The following is a 15,912-nucleotide window of genomic DNA, read 5'->3' as shown; positions in this document are numbered from 1 at the left end:
AGTTTTACGGAAAAGTAATTTTTTTTTTTTTTTGTTTAAAAGGAAGGGAAAAAAAGGGAAAAAAATGAAAAAGAAGAAAAAAAAAAAAAAAAAAAAAAAAAAAAAGAAAAAAAAAGTCAGGGTGCACATTTTATTCACCCGTTACTGGCATATGCGCAAAGCCCACTCGTCGATGCTGAACTGTGTAGAAGCATCGTTCCTGTCCAGGAGGAGTCTCTTCTCCATCTATGCGTCCCAGCTGTTCCAAAGTAGACTTAAACATTTGTAATGAACGTGTTGGAGTACTCCACGGCCTTTTTTTTCTTTTTCTTTACATGTGCAAAAATCCCCTATTTTTCTCCTCTCACCACGCAGGGGCGTACCCGGCATTTGTTTATTTTCAACCTGCTAAATCACCTCTCAATTGTGGACTTACCTGGCTATGGCTTTGCCAAGGTTGCTAAGGACATGCGTGATAACTGGTCCATCCTTATCGAGGAGTATCTCAACAGAGCGGTCAACTTGAAGCGCGCTCTGTGTTTGATAGAATGTACCGAGTTTTTCACTCCACACGATTTTGTCTTACTCGACATGCTAATAACCAAGGGGGTGCCTTTTCAAATTGTTGTTACGAAAGTGGATAGGCTTCGGGTATGTCCACACGGGAAGGAAGTAGTGTATTTATTTCCATGAGTGGCATCTCACCTTTTCAGCGCTTTGGCTCATCGGCGAGGTCTCAATGCGTTCGTATAATACACTTTTTCCTATCCCTACCTACACAAATGTTCTTTGACCCTTTATACCACTCTACAACTCCGCAGGCACCCGAGCTGCACAAGCTCATGTTTAGAGTCCTCTCCGTGATTGACGATTACAAGAGGAAAGTTAAATCGCTGAACGAGCGCACCCACAAGGAGAAAACCTACGACATGAGAATAAGCAGCTACTTATTTAATGTATCCAGTCTGAAAAATTTCGGCGTTCAGCAGTTGAGGGCACACTTGGGGCTGATAGCAACTGACAACATGCTTGTGAAGAAGTGATGGTGGTAGCGGTGGTGATCGTGGTGACCGTGGTGACGCGGTGGGGGGAGGGCGAAGCACCCATTCTGGGGCGTGAGCACAGTGCATATAAATTTATGTGTGCCCCCATACGTACGCCTACGTGAAAAGTACCTTCATGGGGGAGAGGGGATCCATAGTTCGGTCAAGAAGGTTAATTGCGCCATCTTCCCTAATCGGGGAGGGATGCACCTCTGTGCACATGGCGTGTCATGTAGAACCCAAGAATAGCGACATCGTGTACCACTAGTCAGCACCGTGCACTGGGGGGTCAGCATACCTTTTTTTTCTGAGAACGGACCCCACATCAAGATGTATGCCCCCCTTTTTTACCAGCTTTAAACCACTTTGAACATTTGGGAGAAAGCGGTACACTTATCTGTGCATACCCATTTTGCATGTGTTTTTTTTTTTAAGAAAACTCAACTTGTAATACTCCTGTTTCGATTGGCACGACGTCGCTGTGGGTATATTACTGGATGGGGAGGCCGCAGCTTGGCTCAGCTTCCTTTGCGCGTCACCTGTGTGGGGGTGTTCCTTTTGCGCATGCCTCGTGGAGGCTCTATTTGTATGCCCCCCTTGGGCAACCGACTCCCCCAGTGCAGCAGCCGCTAGTCCGATGTCGGGGACGATATTTTGCAATTTTGGTGAGGTGGAACAAGTTTTCACCTGATGGGAAGAACCACAATTGGGGGAGGGGGGTTTTCGAGCACACTTTGGCTAAGCATTTTGCCAAGCATTTTGTGAAGCATATTTTTTGAGGCACTTTTTATTGCAACCCTCTTTTCCCTTGAAACATTTTTTTTTTTTTTTTTTACAACTCCCTTCATCGAGAAGTTCTCTCCACGTTTGTCGTTTGAGTTTCATTTTCCCAATTGGCACGCGCCCCACCGGAATAACATCATATAAGCGTAAAAGAGAATCTACAAACCTGCGAAGCGGCATCACCGCATAACTTACAAACTAGCTGAGGAGAATCGCTGCACGCGCAGCTGCGTCCCGACGGAGCCTTCCCCCCTTGCCGCATATAGCCACCCCGCGCAATAGGAATTGTTTATTTTTTTCTTGCTTTTTTTTCCTCTTCTCCTGCCCGACCCCCCCTCAAACAATGGCAGACGAGATGCAGAGGCACATCAAGCTCACCAAAGCACAAACCACCCCAGTGGTGCTGGTCGTAGGGGACCCAGGTCGAGTGGATAAGGTGAAGATGTTATGTGACTCGTACGTCGATTTGGCATATAATAGAGAATACAAGAGTGTTGAATGCACCTACAAAGGGCAGAAGTTCCTTTGTGTGAGCCACGGAGTGGGATCAGCAGGATGTGCAATCTGCTTTGAAGAGTTGATGAATAACGGAGCCAAGGTAATCATTCGTGCTGGCTCTTGTGGATCCCTCCAACCAAATGAAATCAAGAGAGGAGACATCTGTATATGTAATGCAGCAGTAAGGGAAGACCGAGTGTCTCACCTTATGATTTATTCAGACTTCCCAGCTGTCGGCGATTTCGAGGTTTACGACACATTAAACAAAGTTGCACAAGAGTTAAAAGTGCCCGTTTTCACTGGAATTAGTTTATCATCCGATATGTACTACCCACACAACATCATCCCGACGAGGCTGGAGGATTACTCAAAGGCGAATGTCGCTGTCGTCGAGATGGAAGTAGCGACGTTGATGGTGATGGGTACTCTACGAAAGGTAAAAACAGGTGGCATTTTCATCGTCGATGGGTGCCCATTGAAGTGGGATGAAGGTGACTTCGACAACAACCTCGTTCCGGAGAGATTGGAAAATATGATAAAAATATCTTTGGAGACCTGTGCCCGCATGGCGAAGAAGTATTAGAAGGAAAGATGCGTGGGAGGATGTATGTGTGAGCGGATGTGTAAGCGCATGTGTCTGTGTGGGGGGATTACCTTTACCCACGTGCGTCTGCGCGTAAGGTGAAGGACACCTGAGAAGAAGTCCCTTTTGTGTATGTGTGTGACGTTTCTCCTCTTCCAACCGAAACATGTTTTATTTTTTATTTTATTTTTTTTTTTTCTTCTTCTTTTCATATGTTAGTTAAGATGTACGAATTGTGAAGGGGTGCTGCTGACAATCCATTTGCATATCCTCCTGCAGAGCATCGCTGCAGTGCCCCTTTTTTTTTTTTTTTTTTTTTTTTTTTTTTTTCATGCTTCCTATTCCTGCTGGAAGAACATTTTGGAGGGAGGAGTCCACACGTAGATAGGAACATGTTTTGCGTGTCGCCTACCTTCACCGAGGAGGTTTCCCAACTGACCATTCACAACACATTCAACCAAAGTAACATTTCGCTCTTCTTAGGCCTCCTCATTTTTGCAAATTTTTTAAGCGGTCAAACGGGGGATGATTAGTCACAGGGGACCAATGCGTGCTGCGCAAGTTTGCCAGTTATCGTCAGGAGTTATCGTTTAAAAAAAAAAAAAAAAGGACAACTGTTACATGTCGTGCGGGGGAAAGGACAACCGCCCAAATGGTCGGCGAATTGCCTGCGAATGGCCTACGAATTATCTTCAAATGGTCTCCGTGCTACGGCGCGCCTGCTGTTGGGGCTCCCACATGGGAAGCTTCTCCTCTGCTCCTTTTCGGGGCACTGTGCGCAGGGGAGGATTACCGTTCGTTCAAGGAGTTCAACTCGATTAGGAGTTCCCCCTGAGAGGTGGGAAAAGGGGCATGGGATGGAGATGCGGCGAGTGCAGCAGGGGGAATAGACGTCTTATTGCCGCGGCCGCCTCGATCGCCCCTCCTCCGCTATTCGGAGCAGTCACCCGTGCAGTTGGCATTACCATCGTTATGTGCTCCAGAAGGCTGGTCCTTTTGAGGAATAACTCATGAAGGACTTGGGCGGAGTAGAAGGGGAGTTGCCTGGAGGGGGGAAGAGACATGTGTTGGAAGAGATGTGTGTGTATAGAGGTCTGTCTGTATGTATGTGTGAAATCGTGACGGCGCATTGTGGCAGGCCAAACCGGTAACTGTGCCCCCGTTTGAGCAGCTCAGTCGCCGCGAATAACGCAGTCGAACACTTCGCTGGTCTCGCCGGAGTGTGCTTCTCCCGCCCTCTCACCGTAGCATGTCGTCAAAGAGGACATTCTTGATGGAGAAGGAGTCTCTCTTCATGTGGAGGTTCAGTCTGGCCGATTGGGTAAACACATCTGGGATCAAATCTGCATGCGCATTGAGGGCCAAGTGGGGAAAGAGAGACATCCTAACGATGTTATAAGTCTCTCTGAAGAAAACAAAGGAGTTACTCCTAAGCGGGTGAAACAAATGAAGAGACCCATCGTTCGAAATGGACAAGGCTGAGTTTGATCGCCGATCTGGATGCACAGCATTCACATATTTAAGGATCCTTCTACTGAAGTTGAAGATGCTAAAAAGGTACAAGGTATCGACAGACTGATGGCTCCGGAATGAGAAAATGAGCAAGTTATTGAAGACATCCATGGCAAGGATACACAGGAGGCTATCCAAAACGAGGTACTGACAACAGAGTATGTTCAGATTGGAACTACAAAACGGTTTGGCTATCGGGATGATACTTCGACTATCGTATTGTTCCTCATAATTGTACATGTTTATGTATATGCCTCTGTATAGATCTGCTACGATGAAAAAATTCTTTACTATCTTAATGTCAGTGATGAAGAAGTTATTGTCGAGGAAGGCACCTTTGGTGAAGTCATTTTGATTCACTTCGTGAATAAAGATCTTCGAATTAATGCAATGAAGGATGTTGCAGTGTACGTTTGGGTCGACCTTTCTACTTTTCTGCTTCGCTCTCCTTGACATGATGATGTTCCCGTTGGGCGAATAGGAAAGTTCCTCCTCTCCTGAGAGTAGTTCCCCGTGTTGGCTTCTCCCACTGTACTTACCACAATGTTTCATGTCGCCGCCATGACTGAGGATGATGCTTTGGAGGGCAGTATCCAGGCGCCCATTCAGGAACCCCTCGCTGTGTATGTAGAGGGGGTGGATCTGCGTCACGGGGCTGTTATACGTCTTCTTCATGTAAAGGGAGAGCTTCCCTTTTTTGCTCTTCCCGCTGGGGGAGGATTTGTCTTTCTCTTCCTCTTCCCGGTGTTCTCCGTCTGCCGCTGCTTCTGTTGCTTCTTTTTCTTCCTTTTCTGTTTCTTTTCCTTCTTTCGCTTCTTCTTGTCCTTCCTCTTCTCCTCCCCTGATGGGATCCTCCCCCACCCGCGCGAACACGCCGCTCAAATCGAATACGTAGATGTTGCCCTGCGTCTCGACCCGCTCGCCGATGTTCAAACTGGTGCTGACGTAAATATACTCCTTCCCATGGAGACAGCCAAACGAGACACAGTGGATTTCCTCGCTATGCTCAAAGGTGTAGTATCCATAGACGCGTTTTCTGCTACCCTCGTGTAAGAGGAGTAACTTACTGAACTTTGCATTCGTTTTCGCAGAGCAAATCAGTTTGTTGTTCTGGCTCATAACCTCTTCGTCGTCCCTTGTGGCTGCCTCTTCCTCGTTGTCATTCCCGTTTTCGTCGCTGCCTCTGCAGAGGAACCCCTTCAGCTTGTGCGTGTATTGATTGTTAATGCTGTCCTGGAGGTGTACATTTGGCACGCATTGCATATGTTCCTCCCCTGCATAGGCAAGGTTACTTCGGAGTTCCTCCTTTTGCAGGTTTAGTCTCCTTTTCTGTAGTTTTTTCAGGCAGTGATATTCGTCATACTTGATTCGAACGACGGCGCAGATAATCTTTCCGCGGGTGCCTCTCCGTACGGGTGGGTTACCCTGCTGGTTGACTGCAGCGGCCTGATTCGCCTTCTCCCCCGTGTCGACTGTGGTGGCGGTTGGTTTGTTCGCCCCCTTTTTTTGGCCCTCTTTTTCGCTCTCCTTTTCGCCCTTTTTTTGGCCCTCATGTTCTCCCTCCTTTTGCCCCCCTTTTTCGTCTCCTTCTTGGCGTCCTTTCCCCCTCTTCAGCACGTACTCAAACTGCGAAACGGCAATTTTGCAGACGTACGGGTAGGACAAAAACATCTTCGAGATGAAATCATCGTTGAAGGAGAGTCTGTTGGGAGGGGGGCTCCTTACAAGGAAGACGTCGTCGTGTACTTGCACCGTGTCGACGTTGCTGTGGTGGCAGGTCACCTTCAGGGGGGGACAAGCCTCACTTAGCGTTCGCCCAACGTCACGCTTTAACTGGGATTCCCTGTGAGTTGGGTCACGGCGATCAGAGCGGTCACTGCGACCAGATCGGTCTCTGCTGCCAGCCCGCTCTCTGCTGCCAGATCGGTCACTGCGACCAGATCGGTCTCTGCTGCTAGATCGGTCTCTGCTGTCATCTCGATCTCTACTGCCATCTCGGTCTGGACCCGTTGGACACACTTTTTCTTCCTCCCCAATGGTAACGATGCGAAGGCTCGTTGCGTCAACCCTGAGGAAGGCATTCCGGTCAATTTTTACGATGCTCCTGGGTTGTGCCTCCTTTGCTGCGCCCCGGCTCTCCTTTGCCGCTTCGCCCTCCCCACCGCAGCGATGAACAAATAGCTTGCCCCTACAATTGGACAACAGTAGGGGGGGAAAAACAGCGTTGTAGGCCCGGACCTTCTGGTACAGCTGCTCCTTCTGAGTACCACTCAGATGGCTTAGGTCTACCTTCGAGATATCCACATAGGGATAACCTACTATACATTTTGATGATTTTTTTTTCTTCTTTTTCTCCCTCATTTGGAGTGTCAGATTGTCCGATTCTTTCCTCCTTCTGCTCCTTCCATCGATATAGACGACGAAACCGTTATTTACCTCTGCCTTGTCGCGCGAAACGGTGACAACTTCTATCTTTTCACCCCTGGGGTCTTTTACAAAATGAACGTTACTGAGCAGAGGCTGTGTGTACCTGTGTGCTACCACCTGGAATTTCAGCCTCTTTATGCTTCTGACTTGGCCAACGTTTTTGTATATCATTATGGGTCTCCCCGTTAGGAAGACGATTAAGACGTAATTGGGGCCCAGTGGGAAGAGGAGAACATTTATTACCTCCTCCAGTTTGTATGTGTCGAGGAGGGGTTCCGCGGGGGGAAGCTCTCCCTCCTCTGGAGTGATTTGAGCGAGTTTTTCCCGACCTGCCTGTTCTGCGTCTTTTTTCCGTTCCGCGTTGTAGAGATACTTGGGTACCGCTAACAGAGGGTTACTGACAAAGAGGGTGCGCCTCTTCTCCAGGTGGAAAATGCGCAGGGTGCAGTTCGCATCATCCAGGAAGGAGAGGAAGCTCTGGGATCTCTTCTTAACCGTGGATATACAGCGGACGTTGTCTAACTGGGTATACAGGGAGAGAATTTCCCCTACGTCTGAGCCGCCCATTCTGTTTACAACCTTGCAAAAAGTGTGCGGCGTTTTGGTTCGAAAGAGGGAGAGCAGGTCGGCGTCATCCTCGTGGTCCTCCTCCTTCCTTTCCTGCTGCTGCTGCTCCCTCACGGAGGTGGCAAACCGGAGGAGGTTAATTTCCTCCTCCCCAGTGTCCATATCTAGACAGCGTAAAAGGCACATGTTAAGTAACGACGTCACTTGGTCTATCCGAAGCAACAGGTCTGTCACTTGGTCCACGTGGAAAGCGTACACAGAGCAGCTGCCGCTTTCGTGCCGAAGAATTAGAAACTTCCTCACCATCTTACACTCCACCACTGCTTCTTTGAGAGGTACGTTTCGAAGCACCATGCATGTGTTGGCATAAAGCGACACGTTGATCTCTTTGCGGCAGACCTGCACTAGTAAAGACTTAAATCTTAAGAGAGCTATGCACTTCCCTTCCATACTTAAGTGTGTATTTTTTCTTCTCTCAGTTAGGAAAAACTGCACATATTTTTGTTTTAATTGAATTTGGAAGTGACTTCTCTGGGAAGAGGTACGCCTTCCATCAGATTTGGTCTTCGATTTGGTCTTCGATTTGGTCTGGGATTTTCTGTCCCGTTTGATGCTCGTCCCCCTAGATAGCTCCTCCGATTCGTTTCCTCCGTGAAGAAAATGGTCCGTTCCACCATTGGAAAACCCTTCGAGGTATCTCCTTACATCCCTATTTCTGTAATGAACAAAAGGGTAGAATCTGAAGAAGGCACGGAAGGTATCCACCTTGGCGGTGCCCGTTGGAGGGAACTCCACCTCGTGAGATGGTTCCCCTTGCTGTGTGTCTCCCCTTAGCGTGTAAATAACTCTGGCGCGATGGTCGCTTAGTAGAGCTCCCCTTGGGTTCTCCCCCCCGTCGGAAGAGTGTAACCCACTAGTTGTTGCTTCATCCACTAGTCGTTCCTTCTTCTCATTCGAAAGAGTCCCCTTTTTGCTGGTCCCCTTTGTAATGGTCCCTTTTTTCTCTCTCCATGTATTAAGGCTGTCCACGCATAGGAGGAGGCTCCTTCTGCCTATGAGTGCATTGCCTCCACCCTGACTGGTAGTCTTCTCCTTATCGTAGCTTCTCCGATCTTTCCGTTTATTCTGAGTTGCCCCTTCATCACCCCGCTCGGGTTTCTCTCCCTCGAAGTTAATCATAATATAGTGACAGCTTCGCTTCCCTCTTCCTCCCTCAGTGGCACATACACCCCTTGCAGACCCTCCCGCAATGGACACACTTAACAGAGTGCTAAAAGGAACCCTGAACAAGATCTTCTCGACACGGCTATGTTTTTTATTCCCTATAAGGGCGAAGTAGCTGCTTTTGTTCACTAAGCTGGGTTCCTCATTAGATTTTATCAGATCGGTTAGCATTCCCTTGGATGGTATTTTGTCCACTAGGGTAATTGCTTCCTTGTTAGTCATACCTCCTAGCGGGATTGATGTTCCTATTTTTTCTCTCCCCTTTTTTTTCCTTCCCCTGAGGAGGAAAAGGGAAGGGAAATACTCGACTCCCCCTTGGGCATTTAACAAAGAAAAATTGCCTTCCAGAATTTTAATCTTTTTTCTATATTTTTGAAATAGGAAATCGTATTTGCTGTGGTTGAGTCCTTTGGTGTCTTCGTTGATCGTTGGGTTTCTGTTTAGATAGATCAGGAGGTCCATTAGGAAATTATCGTTCGGTTGCACCCTCCTGGTGGTTAGGGGCGGGTCTCCACGTGTCGTTACAACAGGGAGAGGCGCAGTTACGGGATCCCCATTTGGAGCCAAGACGTCTATATCGAGTGACACGTCCCCGCTGGGAGGTACCCCATCATGGTTCTCCCATTTGTCCTCTTTCTGCTCTTTCTCCCCTTTTTGCAACTTCTCCCTCTTCGCTGGTTTCCCTGGGTTCGCTTCTAGCTCTGCCTTCCTCTTGCGCGAGGATCCTCCTTCGAACCCACCTTTGATGGGGCTGCCTTCTTTTCCTCCCCCGCCTCTCCTCACGAGCAAATCCACGTCGGCTCGGCCGCATATCCCATTGTAGCAGCACACGAAGTGGACCCTCCCTTGAAAAAACCAAACGGAAGATTTGGCTAAGTCATACTTAAACGTGTGGACCTTCCTCCATTTGAGGAGTTTCACCATGTCGTTGTGATCCCTGGAGAGGGTTCCTTCCAGGATGCACTTCCGGGTAAGTATAAAAATCTTCCCCTTCCTGTGGCACATGTTACTGCTACTCTCTTTGAAGTGGACATTAAAATGTGTGCAATCATAAAAAAGCGTTTCTCCCTTTTGCAGATGAAAAACCCCGTTGGTATAGCAACTTTTTTTAAACATATAAATCACCTTCTGATTTCTCCTCATATTCAGTATGCACACATAGTCCTGACAGAGGCATATTAGCAGCTCCTTCACCCGCAGGAGGTCTATCGTACCGTTTGGGAATCCCTTCGTAAGCTTGTTCGCGTCAAACTTGTGCTCCTCCTGCCGTAGGATTAGCAGCTTCAGACTGAGTTCCTCCACGGTGGCATGCCCCACGTTGATCTGCAGTGATGAGAAGAAGTTATGCGGTGTAGTGATCAGAAGCAGTTATGGCGTGTCGTGATTAGTGGCATTGATGAATCGCCCCGCTGCGGACGGGCCGCCGAAGCCTTACCGGCTCGTTCTGAAGCAACACGTGCATGTTCCCGCCATGGAAAAAAATATTTTTAATAAAAATGAAGTGTCGATAGACGTCCTGCAGGCTAACTTTCACGATGTTAAACAAATAGAGGTCCTTCCGAAAGTAGGTGGTCCTGATTTCTCCAGCACAAGTCGGGTCAAGACCATTTTTTCCTCTTCTCCTCGAGGAATAAAAAAAGATATAAATCGTTTTGAAGTCATTCGAGAAGGAAACAGCAAATTCGCAGAAGTTCAAATTTCGCTTATTCGTTCTGGTCTGTCCGTTTGGGATAATTCGGAGGGGGTTCCGATGGGAGAGCTGCTGAAGGGAGTCCTGCTGCTTCTCACTCCAAATGTCTATGTCCTCTGGAACGAATCGATCTAGCCAAAAATGCTCTTCCAAGTTGGCACCTCTCCCCCTCTCACCGGAGAGGTTTGCATAAAATTCATCGTCAACACCGTTTTGTGAGTTTGCTCCCCATTTTGTGGCCTCACTGGGGTGTCCAACGGGTGTCGCTTTCCCCCTTCGTCCTTTTTCGTTCCACTTTTTCGAGGTTACTTCTTCCTCGGGGCGTCCCCCTCCTTGGCGTAGTCCTGGGTGCAATCCCCGGATACACCCTTTTAACCGTTTGGAGGCCAGTCTGATTCTCCTTCTCCTGGTGATGCCCGTAACGGGTTTCCTTCCGCCGATGCGGATTGTCCTCCCCGCGGCGCTTCCTCCCCCCTTGTCATACCTGTGCACGTAGTTAACGGCAATGGGTAGGGAATAAAAGAGAGGCTGAAATTTCGCCTTCTTCACAAAGCTGTGTTTTAAGACAACAAGGAGGGTATTTAAGTGACGATTAAATCTGTAGAGGACGAAATGAAGACCCTTATAGACGAGAAGAACACCACTAATTCGCTGCTTATTTTTGCGGAGAAAGACACCCTTCAAGATGACGAGCTTCACTACTGGTGCGTTCAGCTTCGTCTCGTATATGAGATAGTTTCTTTTCCTTCTCCTTTGGTATGTGTATATGCTCAGGTTTTTATTTTTGATTAGGACAAATTCGAGGCTCTTTTCGCGCAGCAGGTTGCCGCACTCGCAGTGGTCCGTTTCGCTGGGGCTCCGCAGCTGGTGCACTTGCAGGTTTATCATGGTGCGGTTAGATGCGGGGCGGTCCGATGCGGTTCGGTTAGATGCGGGCCAGTCCGATGCGGTTCGGTTAGATGCAGTGTGCAGGGCTAAGCTGAGGTATGCTAAGCTGCGTTGGGCTGAGGACGCTTCTCCCTATCCTTGGTGGGTAGAGGTGGACAGCCTGCCAACTTCTAACCCCTGTGGCCCTTATTCTGCGTCGAGGGGGAGATAAACGGGGAGCCGCCCTGGCGGAGACAATACATTCGTCGCGCGCCCCTTCTGTGGAGGAGACTTCCCCTCAAGTCCAGCTGGGGTTATTTACTTTGCTATATGATATAGCGCTGTATTTCGCTGCGCTCTATTTTTGCTGCATTTCATTTTGCTGCGTCTCATTTATTGCTTCTTTCTTCTTTTCCGTTTGGTGGCTCCTCCCCCCCGCCGAGTGGCTCATTCACGCCCTGTCAGCCCACCGAGTGGAGATATCCCCCGTCCGACTGACAGGCTCCCCAGGTGGGAAACTCCCCTGAACAGTCAAGGAAGTATCTACGAAACTACCGCATAGGAGTAATTACCATTGCGGGAGGGGAGAAAGGAAAAAAAAAAAAAAAAAAGCTAAGCCTATGCTTTTTCCTCAATTTATAAGAGCAAAATGAGGGGCAAAGGAAAAGGCGAGAAAAACGTTGACCTACAAGAACGAGCGAACGGGACGTCACCCGCTGTATACAAGTTATTTTTTTTTATTTCATTTTATCACGCAAAGTGAACAGTGTATTATACACTTCCTGAAGCGAACACTACATGGGTAGGAATTAGCCTCCGTTGGTGATTCCCCTAAACGGGGGAAACAAGCTAATTTGATTTTCCCCCCCCGTGCAGGGAGTCACCGCGATGTTACCTCAGCGCACCCACGGCAGTGCATTTTGACCTGCCGGTTAGGGGCCCACCCCCATGTGCCGCGTTGCAAAAAGGCATTTCCCGCGTCTGGGCATGCTTTTTGCTCCACGCTTCAGAATATGTGAACGGGGTGGAATTTTCTCCATCGGGAAAAAAAACAAATAAAAATGAACAGACGGGTGAGTAAACGAGCATACAGGTTAGTATTTTTTTTTTTTTTTTTTTATTTTTTTTTTTGTTATTTTTTTTTGTGTTATTTTTTGGTTCTCCTTTTTGCAAACTTGCCGCTCCTCCGCAACGCAGTGTAAAATTCGGACGCGCAGCATTTTTCCTACCCGAATTTGTTTGCGATCGCGATAGCGGAGGAGTTGTATCGTGACGGTGTGCCGTTGGGCTGTCTCACTGGGTGGACAGATCGCTGGACGGAGAGACCGCTGGACGGACAGGTCAAGCGCTCACCGCGATATACACACGGGGTGAAGGCACTTCCCTCCTCCAGCGCCCCTTGCAGAGCGGTTAAACAAGAGAGGGGGGAAGCCATAGAGAGGGAAGGCATAGAAAGCTACACGCACTGAGAGCAGACAACCCGGGGAGCCGAGCATTCACCAATGGTAAAAGGGACAGACGCACGCACAGATTGAAGATCAAAGGCTTCCCATCGGCTGTCAGTTGCGCCCAATTCGTTTTTTCACCACGGCAGTTAACGTGTGTGCAGCGGTATTGGGCTTCCCCTTTTCCTCACCACAATACCGCATCACCGCAATACTGCCTCACCCCCTCACCGCTTCAATGCAACCTGCCCAAAATGACGACGAACCAGAATGCCGCTATCTTCAGTAGCGACCTGCAGACCTTTATCGTCACCAAGTACGACCCGCTGCTCACCATCGTGAAGGAACTAAATGATAAATTGCAGAACTCGGAGAAAGGTGCTCTTAGAGAGAGGAGGCCCCCGTGGAGGGGACACAGTAGCGTAACCACCGCGTAACCACCGCTTAACCACCGCGTAACCACCGCTTAATCACCGCCTAACCGCCGCTTAAACCACCGCAGATAAGTACCGGCTGGAGAAGAGGCTGATGAAACTGGAGAGACAAGTGGTGGTCCTGCTGGACAAGCTGGAAGTAACGGACATAATCATCGACCGGGAAGGAAGAGAAAACAAAATCGAAAAAAAAGTAAACCAGAAAATTGAAAACGAAGAAAATCTGCTAACCCCATGGTTATTCTCCTGCCAGATGGGGACCCCACTCTCCTCCCTACAAGTGCTCCTCGAATTTAGCAACAAAAATACAATCGAGTTAAATGTGAGGTTATGGAAGAGAGAAGAAGATATGTGGATAAACTTTTTGCAGCTTATTTCCTCAAACGATAAGAATTATCTTCCTCAGTCACTAACCCTAATGGACTTAAGGAAGGCAACGAGGAAATGTCTTTTAACTCTCTGCACCAATGAGGTGTTAGTCGTTTTAAGAAATGTTCCTGGGAAATCTCAGGCCATTTATAACACGGCTACGATGACGTTGGTCGCTATTTTGGCATCCGCCATTTATGAGGCTTGGAAAAGGATTGAGCTCACCGACCCGGTGTCCCTTGGCCGGGTGGTCCTCGTGCTGGACGGTGAGGCTATCTTTTGGAAGGACGCGGAGGGAACAAGAAGGCTAACGCGGAATGGGTGTGCTCTTTCCATCATTTCGGTTTCTACATTCCCCATTTGTCCTCTACACCTCTTCGCAGGAGAAGATGTCGGATCGAGACTACGAGCTGGAAACAAGAAACTCAAAATAGAGCCCCTGAATTAGTACCGTCACCCCGTTAAGGTTATATTACCTTCCCCACAGACACTCCCCATCTGTGTTTGTGCCTTCTCTCTTTCCTAATGACGAATAGAAGTGTGCGATTTGTTCCTTTTTTTGTGACCCTGTGGGGGCGGGGGAGAAGTATCACTTTGAGGTGCCCCTTTGAGGTGCCCCTTTGAGGTGCCCCTTTGAGGTGCCCCTTTGAGTTGGTTGCCACTCGCAGTTTCCACCCTAAACCACCCCCATTCGTTCCAATCTCCTCTCCTCGTTTGCCCCCAATTTCGTCTCCTCCACGGAACTTCCCTTTTTTTTCGTAAGTCGTTTTTTACAAACATGTGGGCCATTAGGCCGCTTTAAGTTCAAACTACACAGGGAGATGTGCAAAACGGAAATGGATGCATTTGTATATGTGGGGAGGACAGCCCAAACCGCTTGCTTGATGGCGCGAGGGGGCGGACTCCTCAGCTGATACCACCATCAGACATATGTACACATCATGTTTGAGGGGCGACACACACAAACACGCACAGACAGAAACAAACACACACAGACACATCCACCCCTCACACGATGAACAGCTGAAAGTTTGAGACGCCCCAGGAAATGCTCTTCGGGTCATCCACCTGGATGGTGGTGCCGAACTCCACGATGAGTCTGCTCGAGTTGTGCGGTATGACCACGTCGATGACGGAGCTGAACTTCGACTCACCAGTGGTATTGCCACAAATGTTCACTGCGTTTGAGAGGCCCACCTGGGAGTGGCTATCTGTCCATACATAAAAAAGATCCTCCTGATCATCCCTTCCAACTTTTAAATAAGCCGTATGGGAATTCCACTCATCAATGAAATGGAAGTTTGCTTTAATTCGAATCTGCGTGTGGCTTGGGATATTCTCAAACGTTTTGTGGATCCTACCCTTGGAGAGCTTTCCATAGCCACCTAACAAATTGACTCCACCACATACAGACGTGGCGTTATCGAAGTTGTCACCTGACCATCCCTTCGTACTTTCACTGCTACTGAACGTCTCATGAAGAATCATTTGAAATTGATTTACATGGCGCACCTTAAATATTCCATCGATGGTTAATGCCTTGACGACTAGGTCCTGATTCAAGAGGTTCATATTGTCGTGTTCATCGATACTTATGATTGGCTTGTTTTTCCTACTTATTATGAATTGCCCTTCGGGGTTCATCCCCATCTTGTATTCTACTTCTTTACTCTGGAAGAGGATTCCATTTTCTTTGTTATCTTTGGCCGAAATCTTGAGGTTCGCCACGGTTAGGCTGCCATTCACGGAGATGTCGTTTTCGCTGCGCACTCGCGCGAGCAGCAGGGGGAGCAGTACTGCAATGCGGAGGAGCCTACGCAGCATAGTGATCACGGGGTTGGAGGAGAAACGAACACAAGTGAGGGAGAGGAGCACGGAGGGGGGGAGTTCCTAATATAATGGGCCAGGGAGGAAGCAACCAAACGGGAGCAATCACATGCATGGAGTGTGACTCGTCCAAACTGCCGCAAACACTACAGATGTGTGTGACTGCAAAGTGGAGGAAAAGACTTAACGCGGTGGAAGGACTCCCTTGAATAAATCAGAACACGGAATGGAGGAAAAACTGTCTAAAGAAAAATTGTGTGAAAAATCACTAGTTATTCCTTTCCCCACAAACACATGCACACGTGAGTGCCTCTCCAGAGGATTGTACGTACACAACACGGTGCACCCATACGGGATGGAATCTTCCCAAAAGTTCTTCCTTCGCAGATAAGAAGAGGTCTCCCAAACTGTTCGTTTCTCTTTTGGTTAATCACATGTGAGAAACATCGATTAGTGCCACCTCTCCCCCCTCGTGATTCCCCCAATGGAGTAACATCACAATGGTACGTTCACTCCACAAATGGGACAACCATTTGGGGTCCCCTCAAACATGTAGAGCAAAACAGTAAGCATCACTTTTCCATGTGTGCAAATTTGCACACGTGAAGAAAAAAAAAATATGAACAAAAAAGGTAACAAAATTAACATTTTTGAAAGGTCATAT

The 15,912-nt window shown here is 48.3% G+C and overlaps 5 protein-coding genes across 5 annotated transcripts in view; 3 read left to right on the top strand and 2 right to left on the bottom strand.

Moving 5' to 3' along the window:
• The window catches only part of C922_01276 (hypothetical protein), a gene marked incomplete at both ends in the record, with an annotated part of 1,989 nt that extends 967 nt beyond the window's left edge, over nucleotides 1-1,022 (top strand). Inside the window, 2 exons of the mRNA XM_008816883.1 lie at nucleotides 283-630; nucleotides 801-1,022. Of these exons, the coding sequence (XP_008815105.1) occupies nucleotides 283-630; nucleotides 801-1,022 (570 nt within the window). The remainder of the gene's footprint in view (nucleotides 1-282; nucleotides 631-800) is intronic.
• A 1,126-nt stretch (nucleotides 1,023-2,148) lies between these two features.
• On the top strand, nucleotides 2,149-2,886 carry C922_01275 (uridine phosphorylase; the record flags this gene model as incomplete). The annotated part of the gene is made up of 1 exon (XM_008816882.1): nucleotides 2,149-2,886. The coding sequence occupies one exon, from the start codon at nucleotides 2,149-2,151 to the stop codon at nucleotides 2,884-2,886; it is 738 nt and encodes a 245-aa protein (XP_008815104.1).
• Nucleotides 2,887-4,125: 1,239 nt separating this feature from the next.
• C922_01274 (hypothetical protein) lies at nucleotides 4,126-11,194 on the bottom strand (the record flags this gene model as incomplete). The annotated part of the gene is made up of 2 exons (XM_008816881.1): nucleotides 4,126-9,939; nucleotides 10,052-11,194. 2 exons carry the CDS (start codon nucleotides 11,192-11,194, stop codon nucleotides 4,126-4,128), a joined length of 6,957 nt encoding a protein of 2,318 aa, XP_008815103.1.
• A 1,678-nt stretch (nucleotides 11,195-12,872) lies between these two features.
• Nucleotides 12,873-13,869, top strand: C922_01273 (hypothetical protein; the record flags this gene model as incomplete). Its single annotated transcript, XM_008816880.1, has 3 exons — nucleotides 12,873-12,996; nucleotides 13,121-13,687; nucleotides 13,805-13,869. The coding sequence occupies 3 exons, from the start codon at nucleotides 12,873-12,875 to the stop codon at nucleotides 13,867-13,869; spliced, it is 756 nt and encodes a 251-aa protein (XP_008815102.1).
• Nucleotides 13,870-14,429: 560 nt separating this feature from the next.
• C922_01272 (hypothetical protein) lies at nucleotides 14,430-15,245 on the bottom strand (the record flags this gene model as incomplete). The annotated part of the gene is made up of 1 exon (XM_008816879.1): nucleotides 14,430-15,245. One exon carries the CDS (start codon nucleotides 15,243-15,245, stop codon nucleotides 14,430-14,432), a length of 816 nt encoding a protein of 271 aa, XP_008815101.1.
• Nucleotides 15,246-15,912: the final 667 nt, after the last annotated feature.

The sequence above is a fragment of the Plasmodium inui genome (assembly GCF_000524495.1).
Source record: "Plasmodium inui San Antonio 1 unplaced genomic scaffold supercont1.4, whole genome shotgun sequence".
NCBI lineage: Eukaryota > Apicomplexa > Aconoidasida > Haemosporida > Plasmodiidae > Plasmodium > Plasmodium inui.
Note: the sequence above shows the minus strand (reverse complement) of the source record. Positions and strands in the feature narration are given on the sequence as shown.